Source organism: Brachyistius frenatus, unplaced genomic scaffold (genome assembly GCF_029030835.1).
Source record: "Brachyistius frenatus isolate BFR_SWC_R1_liver_20210118 unplaced genomic scaffold, ASM2903083v1 Contig_483, whole genome shotgun sequence".
Taxonomy (NCBI): Eukaryota; Metazoa; Chordata; class Actinopteri; family Embiotocidae; genus Brachyistius; species Brachyistius frenatus.
This window is the reverse complement of record NW_027211082.1, coordinates 64,076-83,655: the sequence shown is the minus strand read 5'-3', so window position 1 is coordinate 83,655 and position 19,580 is coordinate 64,076. Positions and strand designations below refer to the sequence as shown.

The window sequence follows — 19,580 nt, the reverse complement described above, 5'->3', positions numbered from 1 at the left end:
TTAAGTGAATAGGGAAGGGAAGGTTAGGAATATGAATGAAGGTAGAGAGATTATCCGACTGCTCTCCCCCCTTTTCTCCCCTTTCTCCCTACTTTGCACCTCAATCTAGGGTTTAGGATCACTCATTCCTCAGAGGAGGTTTCATCTTTTTTGACCCCACGCACAAAGGACAACTTACACACTCAGACATATAGACACAGCACACGCCTCCACATCACTCCTTCAATCTTCACCAAGGCTCAGTTTAATAGATGGCTTATTCTGCTGGATGAGCACAGGGCTATAAGTGGGAGTGACTCAAGTCACTTTCTTTTTTTCTGCCTCTCCCATTGGTTCTATCCATTTGCCTGTTATTGGTGTTCCCTGAGTCAGGGTCACAGAGGACAGAAGAGAACATAGTAGGACAAAGATGGCCGTTGCCGGTATTGCTAAATTACTCCGGCACAACACATGATTGGCTGCTTAAGAACTATTGATATTTTCACTTGATTTTATTTAATACACACCAGCACACTTAGGCTTGAGAGAGCCAAGCTAAGTGGCAGAGTGCACTAGCCATAAAAGCGGGCGCCTTCAGTTGCTTAATGAGAATGAATGAAGACATTCCCAAACGTCTGCACCTGCCAGTTTGTTTTCCCCGTGTTCGCCGTTTGCATCTGCACATTACAGGCCCCTCTTTGACAAGCAGGTACTCGCAAACTTTCTCACACTTTTCGCTCCGTCACACACACACACACACACACACACACACACACACACACACACACACACACACACACACACACACACACACACACACACACACACACACACACACACCAGCAGCCTGCGGTACGCTCGGAAACAAACGCTAGACTTGCTACCATCCAAACCTTGGCCTTTAAAATTTACGACCAAAATTGGTAATTTGACTCTCGCTAACTTAAATCTCTATGGCGATAACTGTGATCTCAGTAATGGGAACAAGCACTAAAACTCCGATTTAAGTTGTGGCTGAGCTGCTGTCACCGATGATTGAAAGCTCTGACTGACAGTTTAATCTCCTACGTGCCTTGCATTATGTACTGCATACAGTCTGCTCTCTCCTCCTGATTAGAGGATGCATTGCACATAATGTATGCGTAAAGCAATACTTGAATCGAGCTTTTAACTCCTGTGCCAGTTTGGACCCTCATGGGTTCTTAAATGGCTTGAAAAAAATCAGCACTCTCAGTTCTCTAACTTTTGCTTATTTAGCCATTTGCATTTCCCCCCTCCAGGTATTTAAAATTTGTTTTGTTTGGATGAGATGATAAAAGGAAATCCCATTGCTTGCCAATTTTTAAATTGCCAGCCCACTGTGTTCCTCCATTTGATTTTAGTGCAGGGTTTGGCTCTGACATGACGCGTCACCCACCGCAGTCTTGCGAGATTTTTTTTTATTCACTTTCAAACAGCTAAGTGAATTAAATCTGCTGCAGTTTTAAAACATGCCCTTGGGCCGGGTCTCACTTCAATGGTACTAAATGGCTTTTGTCTTTTGTACTTGTGAGTGACTGCACATGTGTATGCGCTTGCACGCACATGTGCAGAGCTTTGTGTGTACGCGTATTTTGCTTTTTCTCTTTTCTGTCCACTGTGTCGACACAATCCCAGCATTTATGAGATTACCAGAGCCCATTTGTGTTCCGGCGGGAGCCATCTTGGCTCGGAGGAGGCCTCCGCTGGGAACCATCTGGGCTCTACTCAAAGCAGTTTCCACTCCGCCTCCCCTGTCCTCTCCACATTACCACCGAGGCTATTTACTTTGAATGGAGGAGGAACTCTATTCTATGTGATGTATTTGTAAAACTCTGACATTCAGGATTCAGGTCCTGAGCTTTAGGGTGGCACTGTTTCCTCACGCAACATAGCGATGATGGAGTAATGCGGGAGGAATTCCTCGTTGGTTACAATAATCATTAAATGACGATCGGTTTCACAATAGATTTATATTGATTATTTCAATGTGTTTTTTCTATAAAATGTCAAAAATATGAGAATTTGCTATGTTGATAGATTTTAAAACTTTGCCTTAAAATAATGCATTTTATCTAATAGTCAGTAAGGCTGTAACCTGATTACATTAACAGCAGAACAGTATGTCAAGGTAATGTTATAAAAAAAAAAAAAAAAAAAAACGTATAACAAGTCAAAAGCATAATACAAATGTTGTTATTGGTAATGATTATTCATTGGATAACTGATCAGTGATCAGTCCACTTGCCACATATTGTGCTACCAGATACAATGTACGATTCCACTGGATTTAAAGCCTCTCCATACTGATAGTATTAAACCAGTGGAAAATTGGGCCTCTGCTCTGTTTGTCCTTTGTAATTTCACATTTGACCTCTTCATTAGCCTCTTTGGTCTTTCCCACTGCCAGGTGAAATGCTGGTTTCTTTTTATTTAATGACACTTGCAAGGTCTTGGTTCATATAATTCTGATATATTTTGACTTCAATCTGTGAACCACTCTCTGTACCTTTAAAGATAAATGTTGAATTGTCCACTTATCTTTTGGCTGATGCCACAGCAGGACTCTGAGGCACACAACAAGTCCTTTCGGTGTGTACCTGACAGGTTGGTGTGTGTGATTGTAGCCGGTTGAATTTGCTGCTGCTTGTCAATCAAGTCTCTTTCATTCGGCAAGCACTCTAGTATTGCACTGACCTCCCTCAATAGACCTGTTTGTTATTGTTAATGCTGTGCGCAGTAACGCCACCCCTGCAGGCGCTGACTGGAGTCATCGTGCTGACGTCAGAGTGCCATCGTCAGTAGCAGTCTAATTTTCTTTCCATAAGGTTGGCAGTATGTGGTAAATGAAGCTTCCTGTATAAGTGGTCTGGGAAAGAACAAAGACTAATTTGTTCTATTACGTTTGAAAGAGTGTAAGACCTTGGTGTGTGCGTTGCCATTAATTTGATTTGAACAGTTTCCTCCACACAGCGTATCTTTACCTCCCACTGTCACATGTTTACAATGGTTCTCAATATCTGGTTGAGCTGATTTGATCTGTCATGTAGTTTCCCATATTTACATTTTAATCATGCTTTCCTCCAACAGTTGAATTAGAGAATGATTAAATTATCAACAATATCTAAACACGCTTGTAACGAAACGTTAAAGTGTACAATTTCACCCCTGCAGAAATACTGTTCTTAGTGCCACTGTCTTTGTAGGAGCTTTTATTGTGCAGACTTTACTGTGATCAACACTTTGTGGAACATGCAGCATCTTGTCCTGAAGTGAAGCTCGACATCATCTCCCTCCAATCACAATAGACAGCTTCGAGCCGAGTGTCAATTTCTTCCTTTAAACTGGAATTTTTGCTTTGAGCTTTGAGTGTCGTTCTTAGTTGTCAGTATTGTTTTATTTTTGTTTTGCATTTGCCTGCGTTAACGGTAGCTGGTAGCCGTTAAGTTGGTTCTAGCCATCTTAGCCTTTTTTCCAGCACTTGCCCACTTCTGAATCTGGCATTTGGATGCTCAGAGGACCAGTGCCACTCTTATAGCCTGGTTATGTAACTGCTTCTGCACTTAGATACAAAGAGAGATGAAATGGGGTGAGTATCTGAGTTAGCAGAGAGGAATAGAGAAAGACAGAGAAAGCAGATTATACTGAGTCAGACGAGGTATGAGTAAACTTTGACTGTATCACGGTCAGGACCTGGGAGGTTATGCCAATGTTGTGGCAGGTTTTTTTTTTTTTTTTTTTTTCCTGGTGCCTCGACTGGATGTAGTGTAGTTGATTTGCAACTAAAGTCTAGTTTCATAAGAAAAACTGTAAGAGCAAATGTGTTTGCAACACTACTGATTTTATTTTCAATTCATACACTTTTACTCACAAAATCGATTTTGGAATGCGTTTTTTTTTGTTTTTGTTTTCTTCTTCTTCTTGCATAATAAGGACACAAAAATACCTCCGTAGACCCAGAAAGTGCAAATATATGCATGTCGCTGCTACATGCACGCGCTGTCAATTTTATGCTTACTAATAGAGCAGATAATGCATTCACTAATAAAGCTTTTTATTTTAGCTGAGAACAAGGCAGAGCAGTTTACAAACTTAATTCCCCTCAGATTTCCCTTGTGACTGCAGGGCGAAGCAGTCCGAGCCTTAATCACTTGACTTCTCCCTATCTCCTCACCACACCTGCCCTCTTACTTTCTCGCTGACTTTACAGTGGGGGGAAAAAAACAAAATCGATTGATTTTTCTTTTCTTTTCTTTTTTTCCTTTCCCCGATCGTCCATCACTTATGAAACAAAACATAATGAATAGATAATTAGCCTGAACAGGCAGAATTTCATTCTAGTCCTTCATAGGCAGTGTTGGGAGGTCTTTCCTACTTTGTCAGCAGGGTTAGCTATTCCACTGCCCTCATTTGTTTACTTTAGGGAACAGCAACTTGGCTGTCACTAATTGAAAATGATTTACATTATGAAAAAAAAAAAAAAAAAAGAAGCAGGATGAAGATATTTAAAGTCTTAATCAAGGCTGAAGTGCAAACGCAACACTAATTTCAAGTCACTAATAGTGACACAATTTATGCAGGCTCTGTGGTTTCTATAGTTACAGTGCCAATAGAAAGCTGTGAATACTGCTCGGGCCACTGCCGGGATTTTGTGTTCACAAAAATGTGTCCTGCTGACCGCAGACCTCTGATTGGGAAATGTGTGGTGAAACAGAATCTGTGTGTGTGTGTGTGTGTGTGTGTGTGTGTGTGTGTGTGTGTGTGTGTGTGTGTGTGTGTGTGTGTGTGTGTGTGTGTGTGTGTGTGTGTGTGTGTGTGTTGTCAAATCAAAAGAAAGTTCACAGATCTCCACTGATGTGTCTATTTAAGAACAGTGGAACAGTGCGTCTCCTCAGAGGACCCCCTCCACTTTATTGCTGGAAAGGAATCGCAAACCTAAACTTGATACAGAACATTAACTGAGCTTCTTTTCTCTCTCCCCCCCCCTCCCCCTCCTACTCTTGTGTTGCAGGTGGAAGTTGAAGTTGAGAGCATGGACAAAGCAGGGAACTTCATTGGCTGGCTGCACATCGAGGGTGTGAATCTGTCTGTGGCGCTGGTAGAAAACGCTCTGTCCAAGGTCCACTTTACAGCCGAGCGCAGCGCCTACTACAAAACCCTGGTCTCAGCAGAGGACGCATGCCGACAGAGGAAAGAGAAGGTAGGTCTCGTTTAGATGCTTCGGGAGCAGAAAGTACCTCACGTCCTAATAAATCAGTCAAAATTACGACTCCCAACTGACATAAAACTGTCCTCATGAAGCTTTCAAGTGGTGAAAGAATTTATTTGAACGTACCTCACGTTGGTACCACACTAAATTTAATTCAAGTAAGACTTGGATAACCAGCATAACATTTAGTGCGGTGTTGTTTAGATGTACATAAAGCTCAGGCTCCTGTTTCTCAGGCACTTAATTGAAAAACAGAGTTGTGTCACAGCAACCAGCAGCACTCGGATCCAAGGTGACCTTTGGCTGCCTACGGACATACTGTGTTTTAGTGTGTCCATTCCTTACAAGCTAAATGATTGAACCTCGGTGACAAACTAGAAATTCACGATAAGAGGTAAAAGTGCAGTTCTACATAAATGAGGATCCTTCGGAAGTGAAGCGAGGCAAATAAAAAGCTCTTTGTTCCAATAACAGTTTATGAATGATGAGATATAACATCAAGTCATTCTGGTGGCAACATAAATGTCACTAACATTTTATAACACACAGCCGGTTACAGCTGCAGTATTGTGAAAATGCGCCTTTCAGGGTTGCAATTCGCCACATATTTCTTATCATTGAAGCTTCTTTTCCTCAATGGGAGTCCTTTGATGGATGGAGGCCTCTCTCACAGTGATCCTGATCTCGCCCTGCATTTTCATTATGGCGCCACGAGTCACCCCTGGCAGATGCACCAAGTGGCCGGCCAGCTGTCACCATTGTCCTCTTTCTCTCCCTTCTCCTTAACTTATTTCTTCTCTCTCTCCCCCTCTCCCCCCGCCCCCCTCTCTCCCACCCACCCCACCCCCCAATCTCTCTCTTCCACTCACTTCTACCTCCCTGGGTCCTTGAGGAGACACAAATGCCTCTTCTCGCCATATAAATGTGATGTATCGCTGGAGCCGAGAAGGGGCTGTGTTCTTGTTCCCCTCCCCAGAATCTATCATGTTCATAGTCAGTGTGTTCCCTACTTTGTGTCTTGCATGCTCTTGGCTCGCCTCTTTTTTTTTTTTTTATGTAAATTTCTTTTGCAATTACTCTCCGCCCAAGTTTCTTTCTTATTTTTTCCCCCTCAAATCCTTGAAAGTTAAATATCTTGAGAGTGGTGCGCAGGTGAACCTTTGTCTGCTATAGGAAAAAAGAAGAAAAACATCTCGCCGGCGATGTGAGCACACAGATGCTGCCATGTTAAATCTAGCCGCAGCACGAAGGCGCGCTCCTGACACCTCCGATAACAATTTCACTACCGGTTTCCAAACTCCCTTTGCAGCATCGAGACAGATTGACTTTCACCACAAGGTTTTGACTTGAGCTAACCTGAGTGCGGACAGGGCCGTGAGGAAAGACGGCAGAATGAGGCCTGAATTGACCAGACAGACGGTGATTATGTTTGATGTTAGTTTGCCACAGGCACCGGTGGACAGATCAACCACAGCCTGATGTGTGTGTGTGTGTGTGTGTGTGTGTGTGTGTGTGTGTGTGTGTGTGTGTGTGTGTGTGTGTGTGTGTGTGTGTGTGTGTGTGTGTGGTGTGGTGTGGTGTGGTGTTGTGTTGTGTTAGCGTAGCACAGCACAGGGGCAGTGAGTTGCATGTGTGCGCGAATGCATACTATGCAACTTGAAGGCAGATGAGGTGGGACTTGGTGTTCTAATTAACCCGTAGAGACCATCTCGAGAAAAGCTGAGAGCTTGGCAATTTCATTCTCCGTCTTCCCCTTTTGAAGTCGTGGCTGCTCTTTGTCAGTGTGTGTGTAGGTTGAGGCTAGGTAGGGCAAGATTGCATCTCTTCCCGTCGCCCTCCCTCTCCTTCCTCTCTTCTCATTGCCCTCTCTTTATTGTCCCTACGGCTGTAGATATGGAAGACGTCAGTGGTACTGCTGTGTCAGGCGTCTGTACAACAAAACAAGGTTGTCGTAATGAAGTGGACTCGCATACTCACACGCACACCCACACACACACACTCACTCATTAAGTAAAACTTTGCGTTGGTGGTCCAGCAGGGATCGTGGACAACAAGGGGGGATTGAGGCTTGCTGCATCCTGAACCAAAACTGCTTAGGTCGGGTGACTTAAGTGAATATGAGATTTCGCTCCAATGAGACCAATGGGACAAAGTGATTGTGTTCTAAATGAAGCTTTCCAAAGGGTTTGAAAGAGAGACTTTTCTCACGCTCAGCATATTTTAATCTTGCATATCAGCATCTCTTGGAACAATATTTGGAACAGTCCTCACAGCAAACCCAACTCTCCCCACATGCTGAAGGCTCACTCCTAATTCTGTTTCCTATTACATGTATTTATGGCTATGCTATTGTTTACATAAATCTCTCTGAGGCGCGCTGCCCTGTGAGAATTCTCATTGTCATGCTTTCACTGCTCACATTTACATGATTCAGCTAGAGGACAGACCTGGTTCACTGTATAAGCTTATTTTATGTTGTTTTAACAACGGAGTCGGTCGTTGCCAAGGCAGTGCCCGTGCCCTCCTCTTAAATCTCCTGCCTGGTTTTGTGAAGCCTTTTTGTGTATATTTGGATTCTCCTAGGGGCAGAAAAACTAATTCTTGCTTACCAGGCACCTCTGCAAATTAGACTCTTTGCAAAAAACAAAAAAAACCAATGCATTTTGTCATTGTAATATGAGACCTCTCATCGCAGCTATTCATGATGTTCCAGTATTCCCCTGCTGCAAGGCGGAGAGAAATAAATTTGACAGCATAGCAGCAGTTCGGCTCAGAGTGGAAGCAGGGAGTTTGACTGTAGAGATGTTGGCTGTAGCTTTTGTTCAAGTTCTCCTAAGACTGAACAGGTGTGGGGAGTTGGTTCGTCAATATTCACTTAATGCCACATGGGACTGTTAGATTTCAGAAACGGAACAATGAAATAATAAACTCTGAAATTAAGAAGTGGGATCATTGACACTTTTAGCTCTTGTTTCTGCGTTGCAAAACAGAAATTTTCACCTTCCTGCAAAGTCGAATGCTCTTCGCTTGTGTATTTACAGTAAATATTAAATTAAGGCATACGTCTACTTGATAAAAGGCAACCTAGTACCTATAAATTGGCAGTGGGAGGAAACATGCGAGTAATTGGAGTGGCCTAATTATAAAGAGGTGAATCAACAATGGGCCCTCAATAATAACCAAAGTGGGCTTTCTGTTGAGCAAGGGCTTTTTTGCTGTAATTACCCAACCTTGAAGGAAATTAACACACTCCGATGGGTCTCAAAGAGTGGGTGAACGGAGGATGGGAAAGAGAGGGAGTGGAAAAAGAAAGAGCAAAAGAGGATGTGACAACCCCTGTTAAAGATATTTCATGTCACGGGGCTCTTCTCTTTTTCATCACTGCCCGCCCCTTTCCTTCAGTTCGGCTCAGCCCTCTTCACAGACCACTGTCTTTTCTCTAATCTCTTTAGTGTTCTCACTTCCTTACGCTCACCCTCTTCGCTTGTTCTCTTTTCTTCTGTCCTTCATCTAATCATCGAATCCCAGCTATGCCCCAGTTACCCCTAGCTGATTTACAGTTTGTGGACCTGGACTGCAGTCTGCGTCACTTGTGTCCTTTTTGAGGGAAGAACATTCGTTTTGTTTTTTTCCAGAAACATAAACCCAGGACCTGGTGCTGCCATTCCTTATACTTCATCTGTCCATCAACAACACTCGTCAAAAGCACTGGAAGCAGCATCGTTCTGACATTGAGCTCTGTGACGTGTCCTTGGTGGAACCTGATTGAAGTACATAATCTTATTTCAGCATTTGCCCCCCTCCTACCCCCCCCAAGTGGTTCACAGAGTTGCAATTCCAGCCGACTTGACTGTCACTTTACAAACAGTCCTGTTTACAAATAAGCATGAACACACGGCCCAGATCAACCATCTTTGTACTCTGCAAAGCTGCATGTGAATTTGTTGTAATTGGCTGACTTTAACGTCTTTACACACCGAGCCATGACAAATATACATGAAAATGGGGAATACTCTCCTGTGAATATTATGCATCAAAACTATTCATACCAGCAGCCATGTGAATTTGTGAACTGTTCACAAAAAGGTTTGAATAGATTCGTGTCAGCTCATTCTTCAGAAAAATAATGGATTCAATATCATCCATTGATCACGATCTCGTCCTGCTTCTCCTCACTCGACAAAAGAAGAGCAGATTTTAATACGTCAGCCAAACCTGCCGTGACTACCAACTCCACTCCATTCAAAATTAAACTACATCAACTTCTCACTATCCCGACAGCCTCGTTGTTGGGTGAAGCTGCTCCAGGCGTTGTCTTTGAGATTGTTGTCTTTGTCATATAACATCAGGCGACTAGAGGCACAAACATTCAACAGTATCATTACGATCCACTTCCGCACAATGTGATTGGATGATGCGTTTACTCGTGATGCGAAAGCTCAGAAAAAAATCCACCTGTTTCTGGAAAGATAAAAACAATCTGTTTAAAAAATATATGGATCTGAGAATTACTTGCACGAAAAACAAACATCTCCACTATGTAAAGACCTTTACATACATTGTATGATTACATTGTTATTATCTCTGACTATAGTGGAAGAGTGCAATTGTACTCTCTTTTCATTTCTGTTCCCACCTCTTAAAGTGAATCCCAAACCTGTTTACGTTCTATTTATGATTTCTTAAAAATAAATAATTGTGTTTTCAAAAGACCGTGCAGAAGCCCCATCTTTCTTTTCTGCTGTCAGCATATCACACACCTGGCTAAACAGGATGAATCAAGATAATTGGGCTTTTAGCAAAGCTAATTGGTCTCAGACTCTTTGAGTTCAGGCTGTAGGAAGTTCACCTCCAGGGGACTGGTCTTACTCTGACGATTGTCTATGGTTCGCATTCTGTCATTTCTATGAACGTCCAACATTGGACGTATATTATATATATATATTTTACCTGGAGCGATGTACATTGTGTAATTAGACAAAACACAGGTTTTAAACAATGAAGGACCATTGTCTGTTACGTATGGAGCATGCTGAGTCTTAGTCTTCTGTAAATGGTCTACAGAGAAGTACATATGAGCAGCCTTGTTTGGTTTCCATGGATGACAGTCCCTTTTTCTATTAATTCCATGCTCAGTGGTTTCTTAAGCCCTGAAGCCATTGAAATGCTTTCAGGGTTGCAATCTTTTCTCTCTCTCTCTCTCTCTCTCTCTCTCTCTCTCTCTCTCTCTCTCTCTCTCTCTCTCTCTCTCTCTCTCTCTTTCCATTCGCATTTTCTTTGCCTCTCAGTGAAATAACCTGTAGCAGTCACCAGGCAATATCATGGAAAAATACTGGGGATTAATATTAAAGTAGCTCATCTATGTAGGCTTCAAGTCAAATAACCAAATTTTAGCTCATACTGACTCTGACTACCAAATTCCTTCTCAAATGTTTTTTTTTTTTTTTTTGCCAAATCCCTTTGCTCCTCCTGCAAATGATCTCCTCTTAACTTCGGCCATTTTGGTGTTAGTTTCCGAGCTGTTCTCACTCCGCAGAGAAATTTTAGGCCATCCTGAAATAATTACTGTTATTCCTATTCGCTCAAAAATTGCATTAGGCCCTGTGGAAAAAAAAAAAAGTGAGATTTAATGACATTTGGGGGGCAGGCAGGATGATTGCACTCCCTTATTAGCATTCCAGTCATCTCTCTCTGCCATCTCTGTATTGCTTACTGCTGTCATTGTTGCCTTGTGATTTAACAAATGGAGGCTGTATGGTGTTGAGACAGGAACAACGGCCGTGACATGGCCAATCACAGAAAGTGATACTCACTTAATGACCGGGCTTGACACCTGTCCAGTCCATTTAAGAGGCAACGGGAGGGAACGGCAGCGGAGGAAAGTGCTCATCATGCTGGGATGAAAATGAAATCCCGCAGCTGTTTTTGAAAGGACTGTGGAGGAAGTTATTCTGAAGGAGCAAAGTGCTGATTTTGTAAGATTTTCTCAACACTATTGAGGTTTCTTCTTCTTTTGTCCCAATTCAAATCATTGTAGAGAAGTCTGGTCCAACTTCCTGCTATGTCATTTTTTTATATCAGACGACTGTTGAATGAAATTCACTTCCTTTTAAAGTGTTTAATGTAATGCCAGAAAGCTTTCTTTGATTACACATCATACTTAAAGACTTTATTTATTAACATATGGATTCCCATTTGCCTGAAATCGTTTTTTATTACCATTCCCTGAACTCTTGGCTTCTTAGTGTGCAACACATTTCCCCTGTTTGCTGGAAGGTAATAATGAAGTAATAGAAAAGGCTGTTCTTAGTATAGTGTAATCTATCTTTGCAGCTTTGGTTCTCTTCTCAGGGTCATGACCATCCACAGCTTGTTTGCATTTCCTCAATTGCTTTTTGGAACCATTTCAGAAGAATCTGCTGTGAGACTTTGAATGAGTGAACTTTGGATAAAAAAAGAAAGGCACTTTGTGTGGTGATACAGTGCCAGTGCCAGCTCATTTTAATTTAATACATTTGGACTTTGGCCAGTGTCTGTTTTGAGGTTTGTTTTTTCTTTAAATTTTTTGTCTGTCTCCAGCGACGGGGCCTGAAATTTAAGTCGGAGTCTTTCAGAAATGCATATTGCGTGCATTGTGCACACCATGCATAATGCAGGTATTTTATTTAAAACTGCTGATTCAAGGTTACTAATGTCACACCACCCAGCAGTCACTCTGACAAGTTGTGTACCTGTAAATGACAGGATACCTTTTTTTTTTTCATAGAATGAAGTACCTGTAGGGAATCGAGTTACAAATGTATTGCAAAGTTTTGTTTCTCTGCTTATGTGTTTTTTTTAATTTCTTGATAGTTTGAAACGCATGCATATTAGTGTCCCGCAATGTGCGCAGGCCCTTTCAAATACCAGAAAACCAATGGGAGAACAGAATGGGGTCAGAGGGAGCATTCGGTCTCAAAGATGGAGTGTCAGGAGAGTCTTTTTTTTTTTTCCCCCTTTAGGAGATAACCGTGTGCCAAAAGTCACAGCATTATCCCATCCACGGGCAATCTACTGATGCTAGTATTGCTTACGTTTTAAGTACATCTTCCACAGTGTTAACCCGTCCAGAACAACAGCAATTACTAATCAAATAACGACTGAACTCCAAGGCCTCTGCTTCTCTCAACATTATGTCTCTGGCTGGAACACAGTGTTGTAGCTGTGAGTAGCAATGAACAGGTGAGAACAGCCCGGTGACTCACGGTGCAGCAGTCCTCAGCCCACTGTGGTCAAAGCACCTTTTGTGCCTAGTTTGAGAATCAAGTGATTTGTGTGCTCCATTCAAAACAATGTTGCCTGTGTTTTAGGTATTTTTTCTGAGTCAGAGACAGCCAATATTTCTAATGATTATGTAAATATTTGGATCGAGAGAATCGAGTTGCAAATGTATTGTACAATACAGCACACAACAATGGAGCACAATACAACACAAATAGCAAACAGCATGCTCAGAAACTAAGGCTATGTTCAGGCTGACAGCCCAAATCCGAATTTTGTCATATCCAGAATGTATCAGGATGGATTTGTTAAAAGTCTGAACAGCAAAAAAATAAATAATAATAAAACACATGAAATGCAATCTGGTTCCAAACTGCATTCAGAGGTGGTTTGAAATCTCAGTCCGGCTCAAATTGGATTTTTTTTTTTTTGCGTCACTTGCAACGTGACACGCGGAGACGGTGTCATATCCAGAGTGAGCAGAGTCTAGCAGAGCGCTATCAGAAAGCGAAGATTTCCGTGCTTTAGAGCACAAAGATAACCACTCCAAGGACAGGAGCCGAAACAACGTGTCTGCTGCCACTTCCGTGCCGGCAGCTTCTGTTTTGGAAAGCTGCGTCACCAGTGTAGCTGCACGTACGTCGTTACCACAGCAACCCATGCAGATAGGTTGGTGATGTATGGACACACCGAAGCAGATCTCTTCACTTGCAAATAACAGTGTGGTCTGTCGTCGAGATCTGATTTGATCCTAGTAGTTAAAACCTCATGAATAAACGTAAAGCACTGTGATGCCACGGCAGGCTTATTAGAATGCACCAGTTTCACTCATCATAATACGTTTAACTAATCAATATAGATATCAGTATCTGCTTATTATTTGCAAATTCATAAATAATACTGCTGCAGTATTTAATCCCCATCTAATTCCAATCAATCAAATTTATAATCAAATCAAACCCTTTTTCTCGTACCGAGCAACGACAAAAAAAAAAAAAAAAAAAAAAACGACAGCAAGACGGCACTAAAGCTTTTACGATCGCCCTATCACCTTTCAGATCAAGTGGCTCAGGGCTCATATCCCACACTGGAAATCACCGACACTTTCAGTGAGAGAACGTTTGGCCCCATTGCCAGTGTGTCAATACACAACCAAGATGAAGGTTGCAGGGTTTGTTGGCAAGTGTGAAAGGACAGCGGGATCACAGCGAGGGGACATTATCGCCTGCAGGGTGGTCACAATGGGAGAGGTGACCCATGTGAGACCTTACATCTCTGGAAAAGATGGGAAAGGCCTGTACCCTCTATTATATGTACCGCTAATTCCCGGGCTTCAGTCGGTGCGTCTGCGTTGCGTCCTTTGCATCCGTATGTGCACAATGCCACTTGTATGTATTTGTACACCGCCGCGTACCGTTTCCTTTCTGTTTGTTTACCATGCCATGCTGCATGCATGCGTGCGAGTTCCCCCCTGCCGTCACCTTTCTTCAGCGCACAGTATGCACAAAATGAACCACCTACCACACAAAAGCAAAGAGCTGACAGAGGCTTTTTCACATGGCTAAAAGATTACATAATATGATTCTCAGTGTGCTGTGTACACATCCGCACACACACACACACACACACACACACACACACACACACACACACACACACACACACACACACACACACACACACACACACACCATACTCTCACTGTCTCTTTCCTGCTTACTCAAACACACTTTGAGCCTGTGCAGACAGACGGTGCACACACAGGCGTACAGATGCACACACTCTCCGGGGACACCACCTCCCACTTTAGTCGGCAAGCTGGACCCTCAGTGCCCCGAGGCGGGGAGACGGGAAGACAGAGAAAGAGATCAGTGGACCCAGTGATGTGGGTGTTATTTACACCCCAACTCCCATTTCTCTCTCTCTCTCTCTCTCTCTCTCTCTCTCTCTCTCTCTCTCTCTCTCTCTCTCTCTCTCTCTCTCTCTCTCTCTCTGTGTGTGGGTGTGTCTCTTCATCTTCCTTTTCCCAAATTCCAAGCTGCAAATTCAGCAGTCCGTCAGCTCCACTTCGCAATCTTGCAAAATCACGTTCAAACACTCGTTCCTTCTCTATCTGCTTCACTCTGACCTGGCACACGTGGGCCGGCCGCGCAGCCGGGCTCTCCGGCGGTCGCCATTCGGGCAGGGAGGCGCGCAAACTTGGGTTTCTGTGAGCAAGAGACACACTCAATGACAGCAGTCTCACCTTCTGCTCGCTGAATTATACATTTACACGAGTTGCAGGATTACACGCTGACATTGAAAATGTCATCTGAAAAATGCATCCAGCCACAAGGACATCAGGCCAGTCCTGAGAAACACGGACACTCTCGGATGAGACGTTCTACTCGATGAAGCATATAAACAGGAAGCAGGCCTTTTTCGTTTTGTGCGACATTTTCTTCGTGCACTTTGTGTGATGGTGCTGCTCCGTTGTGGGAGCCGTCTGCTCGCGGGTCCGTAGTGTCCACGTGTGCGTTTTTCTGTGTGTGTATATCCATGTGCTTGTTGGTTATTATGAGTATGAGCATGTGCATTTGTTTATATACATTTGCCTCTATGTCCTTGGCCCCGTGCTTACCCTACTCCAGTCATGCGCAGGATTCTTGCGGGCTCTTAGCAGAGGTCCCCAGGGGCAGGTTTGCGGCTGCCTCTGGTTCATCAGTGCAGAAATAACTCCGGCAGTCTCTCCTACCCCCTCGACGCCCCTCCCCCTCCTTTCCCCTCCCCTCCGCTCTCGGGATGAAGGTCTGAGGCCATGAGACGAGGCTGAAAAGAGTGAGAGGAGGTGATACGCTGGCAGAGAGCATAATGTGATATGACATAGCGCGTTGCATTATGGCTGATTAACACATGCTCGGCTCCGTCACCCGCAATAGAAAAACACAAACCCCCAGGTCTCTCTTTCTGCATCCCTCTCTTGCCTCTTATATCTCGGGGCTTCCCTCCTTCTTCTTCTTCTTTTTTTTTTTTCTCTCTCTCTCTCTCTCTCTCTCTCTCTGCCCCAATTTCTCCTCCATCTCTGCTGCTGAGTGTGAAGGACATCCACTGACTGGATTTGGGCCTAGTGGATTATTTGCTCTCCTTTTCTTTTTTCCTGGCGAGTCCCTCCTGGGACACTGTAAGGAGACACTTTTCCACTTGGTTTGCTGAGGACTGGTTGTGGCTGACTGCCTCCTACCTCCACTAGAATGAGTGCATGCAATACAGGCACTGAGCCTTGAATTTGAACACAGACATATTTGACCTCAGACTGCAGAGCTGTGATTAGTCAGTTGCAGAAAAGGTTATTACCTTGTACTTGATGCAACGAGGGTGTTAATTTAAATGCCGTAGGCGTTTACATTCATCCCTGACAATACACCCTTTGAAATACCCTTTTAAATCTCTATTATAACGTATGTTTACCTGTTCATTCTTTTTGAAAGCTGTAGAAGTATCAAAATACTTCTGAAGGTTTTAAAGTGTGTTTCATCATTTAGATGACGGCTTAAATTGACATTCTTGTAACCCGGCAGTGAACCCTGCTATCATGTTTTGGCCATGCCATTCATGTGAAAATCCTTTACGGACAGAGGCAGCGATGACATTTTTGCCCGCAGATAGCTGACATTTGTGTATTTTTGGAGTCATTAAGCAGATGCTGTGAAAACATTAAGTCCGCACATTTTTTATTTTTTTTCCCCCTGCTTCAGGTGTCCTCTCTACTCGTCCTTATTTAATTGAGGGAAGAAGCAACACGGGGGGTGGGCTATTCACGATTGCACTAAAAATAAGACGCACGCAAGTTACAGTCATTTACGCACACTGACATTTTTTAGGGCCCCTGCTTGGAGCCACACTTAACTCTGTTTAATATGGGTCGGCAGTGAAACACCCCTCCCTCACGTTTTCCCTCCCTGCCTCTCTGCTTCCCTCCCCTCCTCTGCCGTCTAATGAAATGCTAAATATTTGTTTCTTGAGGGCACCATTTATATCCTCTCCATGCTGGTTGGGCTCTTCAAACCCTGTCCCACTTAATGAGTTCTGGTTTTATTAGCTGCAAGGTATCCAAGATGAGACCTGGTTGACTTTGCCCCCACCCTCCTGGTGTCACCTAAAAGGGTTATGACATGCACTATCTTACCTTTAACACCTCTGACCTCCAGTAAATATGCATTGTCATTGATGAATATGATGTTGCTGGCGTTGCAATGCCGATATCATTGACAGTATATAAAAGTGGATGTAGCTTTCGGGTCTGAAAAATGAGGTCGATGCGGAAGTGCCTGAGGCTGCAATACCGCCGAGTGCCATTAGAGGTTGCCTCTAAAAAGCCTCCGGCTCCGTAGACTCCCATTCGTCGAGTCAAAGTCGATACATTTTTTTCTCCACTGGTTATTTCGGTTTTGCTAGCGAAAGTCACTCCTTCCTTTCAGTTTCCTCTTCTTGTTAGTTCTCTGACGGTACATCTGAAAATAATTCCGTCATTTAATGAGAAAAGAAGCTTCAAAAAGCAGTGTTTTTGGGTTCGTGTCTGTTTGATTGACAGGCCCATGGTGCGGTCAGATCACAGCTATCCGATTGCGGGACGTAGTATCGGTCAAGTCAGATTCACCGCTCGCTCGCTCGCGCTTTACATCAGCGGTCGCCCGAACACGATTTGAATGTGCAAAATCTCCAGCGATCCGTTGCGGTTTGAACGTTAATGCAACAACCCGCCGCTCGTTTCCTCCGTAGCAGAGCGACGGGGTCCCGAAATTGTGGCGTGAATGGAACCGCAGGTGCTTCCACTGGCTGCGGTCAAAGTCCGCATTGGTGAGCACACGCAGACCTGGAAAGCCAGAGTTGGCCTGTATTGTGTAGCTGGTGTGGATGCGAACGCCTCATCAGTTCTCTTTACTACCTGCACACAGACAAGAGTCCTCTACACATTGGCAGGCTGCTCTTGATGGAGCAGCCAATTCTATCCCTAAATGCATTTGCTTATTCATTTTCTCTATTCGCCTCATGACCGCTTCCCCCCTGCATCCCATTCTTATGCGTTTCTCCCCCTCCCTCCCCCTCTCTTCAACTCCTCCACTGTCGCTCTCATTCATTTGCTCTTGCTTCAGTACCTACGCACTATCATCCCCTAGCTCTCTCTCTCCCATCTCATCTTTAATTCAACCTCTTTGTCTCTCTAACTCCCTTATTCCCCTTCTCCCTTTTATACTTTCCTAATCTAAGCCCTGAATTAGGCATCCTATTTATTATTCTCCCCTTACCTCACATGCTCTCTAATGCTCTCTGAGGAGAATGTACACTGAATCGATTCATTTTTTTATTTTTTTTATTTTACTGTCCTCTTCTTTCTAACGGCACCTGTTTAATGTGAGATTTCTAACCAGAAACCCAAACATGAGTTTGTATCCCTGCAGCTTGTGCAGTTTTTGAGTAAAATGATCGCCGTTCATTTGCCTCATTGGCTAGCTTCTCTGTTACTCTACTTTCTTGAGTTTGAGGATTGCTGTAGACGTTGTGCCTCATGTTTGACCAGTGCCGGGATGATGTGAGCCACATGTCCGCCACCTGCAGAGAACTATAACTGTCAGCTCTCAAATGATGTCCATGAAACTCAAAAAAGAAATATCTGGGATCGTCTTACTGTCCAACAAAATACAATATGTTGTTGCGTACATAAACTGCCAGTCCACTGCAGATTGCCATTGCTGGTTTATGGTATGGCGTTCAACATGTTTGTTAGGCCCTTTAAAAAAAAAAAAAGCAGCAGAGGGTTTCATTAACGGGACGTGCAGAATACCTGAGATGTCTCTGTTCCTGCCATTCTCTTTTGCCTCTTTTTCACCAACATGACACATTATTTTGTGAAGATCCAGGTTTGAGAGAATTTCTGATGAATTCTTAAGAGTTCTCGTGTAATTTAGGTCAGTCCACTTTTACAGAGTTCGGTCTCCTGGCTCGCTAGCCTGCAGAAAACACTCTATATCTAGAGAATGGGACCACTCTGCTAGTTTTGGGAGTGTGTTTTTGTACATTTTACAGAGTTGCTGTCTCTCTCTCTCTCTCTCTCCCTCGTGCTCGCTCGCCCTCTCTCTCGCTCTCTCTCTCTCGCGCCCTCTCTCTCTCGCCCTCGCCTTAGGGAGAGACAGTTACATAAACAGGCTCTCGTCATCGCCACATTTCCGATTCTCGCCGTTTTACCAGTCTCTTTTCATACCCCTTCCCTCTTTTTCTCTGCGTCTGTCTTTCCCCCCCCCCATATGCACCGTATATTATGCGCTTATTACTTGCCCTTCTTGCTTATTTCTACCACTTCCTCAGTGTGTCAGTCGAGGTCTCCCCAAAGCGTGGTTGTGATGCAGTGTACTTGGGGAAACAGAATGTGGCTCTGCAGCTGACACTCGAGACAGTTGAATCACTGTGACATAACGGTTATGAATGACATCTTGGTCACAACACAAAATGAGAATTCTTTTTTTTTTAATAAATGATAAAATTATGCGGTTCTACAATTAATTGTCCAGCACCACCACCACCACCACACCCACTCTCTTTTATGCCAAACACAGACGTGTCTTAACTGATGTGGTGGTGGTGGGGCATTGATTTGAAAACAAAGGATAATTTGATATTATTTGATTAAAAACTTTGGAAATTTTGGATCATTATACTATCGACAAAAACACGACCGGTTGTAGTTTTTCTCGGGTAGAAATAACACTGGTTGAAAAAAAAAAAAAGGCTTGCAGTAAAAACTAGGCTTATAACCTACCAACCTATTGTGCTCTCCAATTGTCCCGTCTGCTGGCGGGTCACGTTCTCAGTGACTGTAGCCGCTCACCTCCTGACTCAGTTAGTGGACTGTAGGAAGTTGATTCCACTGTCACAAAATGTATTCCAGCCCACTAAAAAGAATCTGTCTCAGTAGTCTGAACTCCTGCAGTGGCTGCTGGGAACTTCAAATTTCTTTTGTTTTCCTGCCACATTCTTCATTAATTCAATAAACCTTTTTTCTCTAAAAGGGGTGGCAAGTTCTCAGCTAAGTTTTTGCATTCATTCAGCTCCGAGTTTCCTCTTAGGTGCTGCTTTCATA

General features: G+C 43.5%; 1 protein-coding gene across 1 annotated transcript in view; it reads left to right on the top strand.

Moving 5' to 3' along the window:
• The first annotated feature begins 4,999 nt into the window (after positions 1-4,999).
• The window catches only part of LOC138614336 (staphylococcal nuclease domain-containing protein 1-like), a 59,218-nt gene continuing 44,637 nt past the window's right edge, over positions 5,000-19,580 (top strand). Inside the window, exon 1 of the mRNA XM_069687707.1 lies at positions 5,000-5,197. Coding sequence (XP_069543808.1) covers positions 5,030-5,197 — 168 coding nt within the window. The 5' untranslated portion in view covers positions 5,000-5,029. The remainder of the gene's footprint in view (positions 5,198-19,580) is intronic.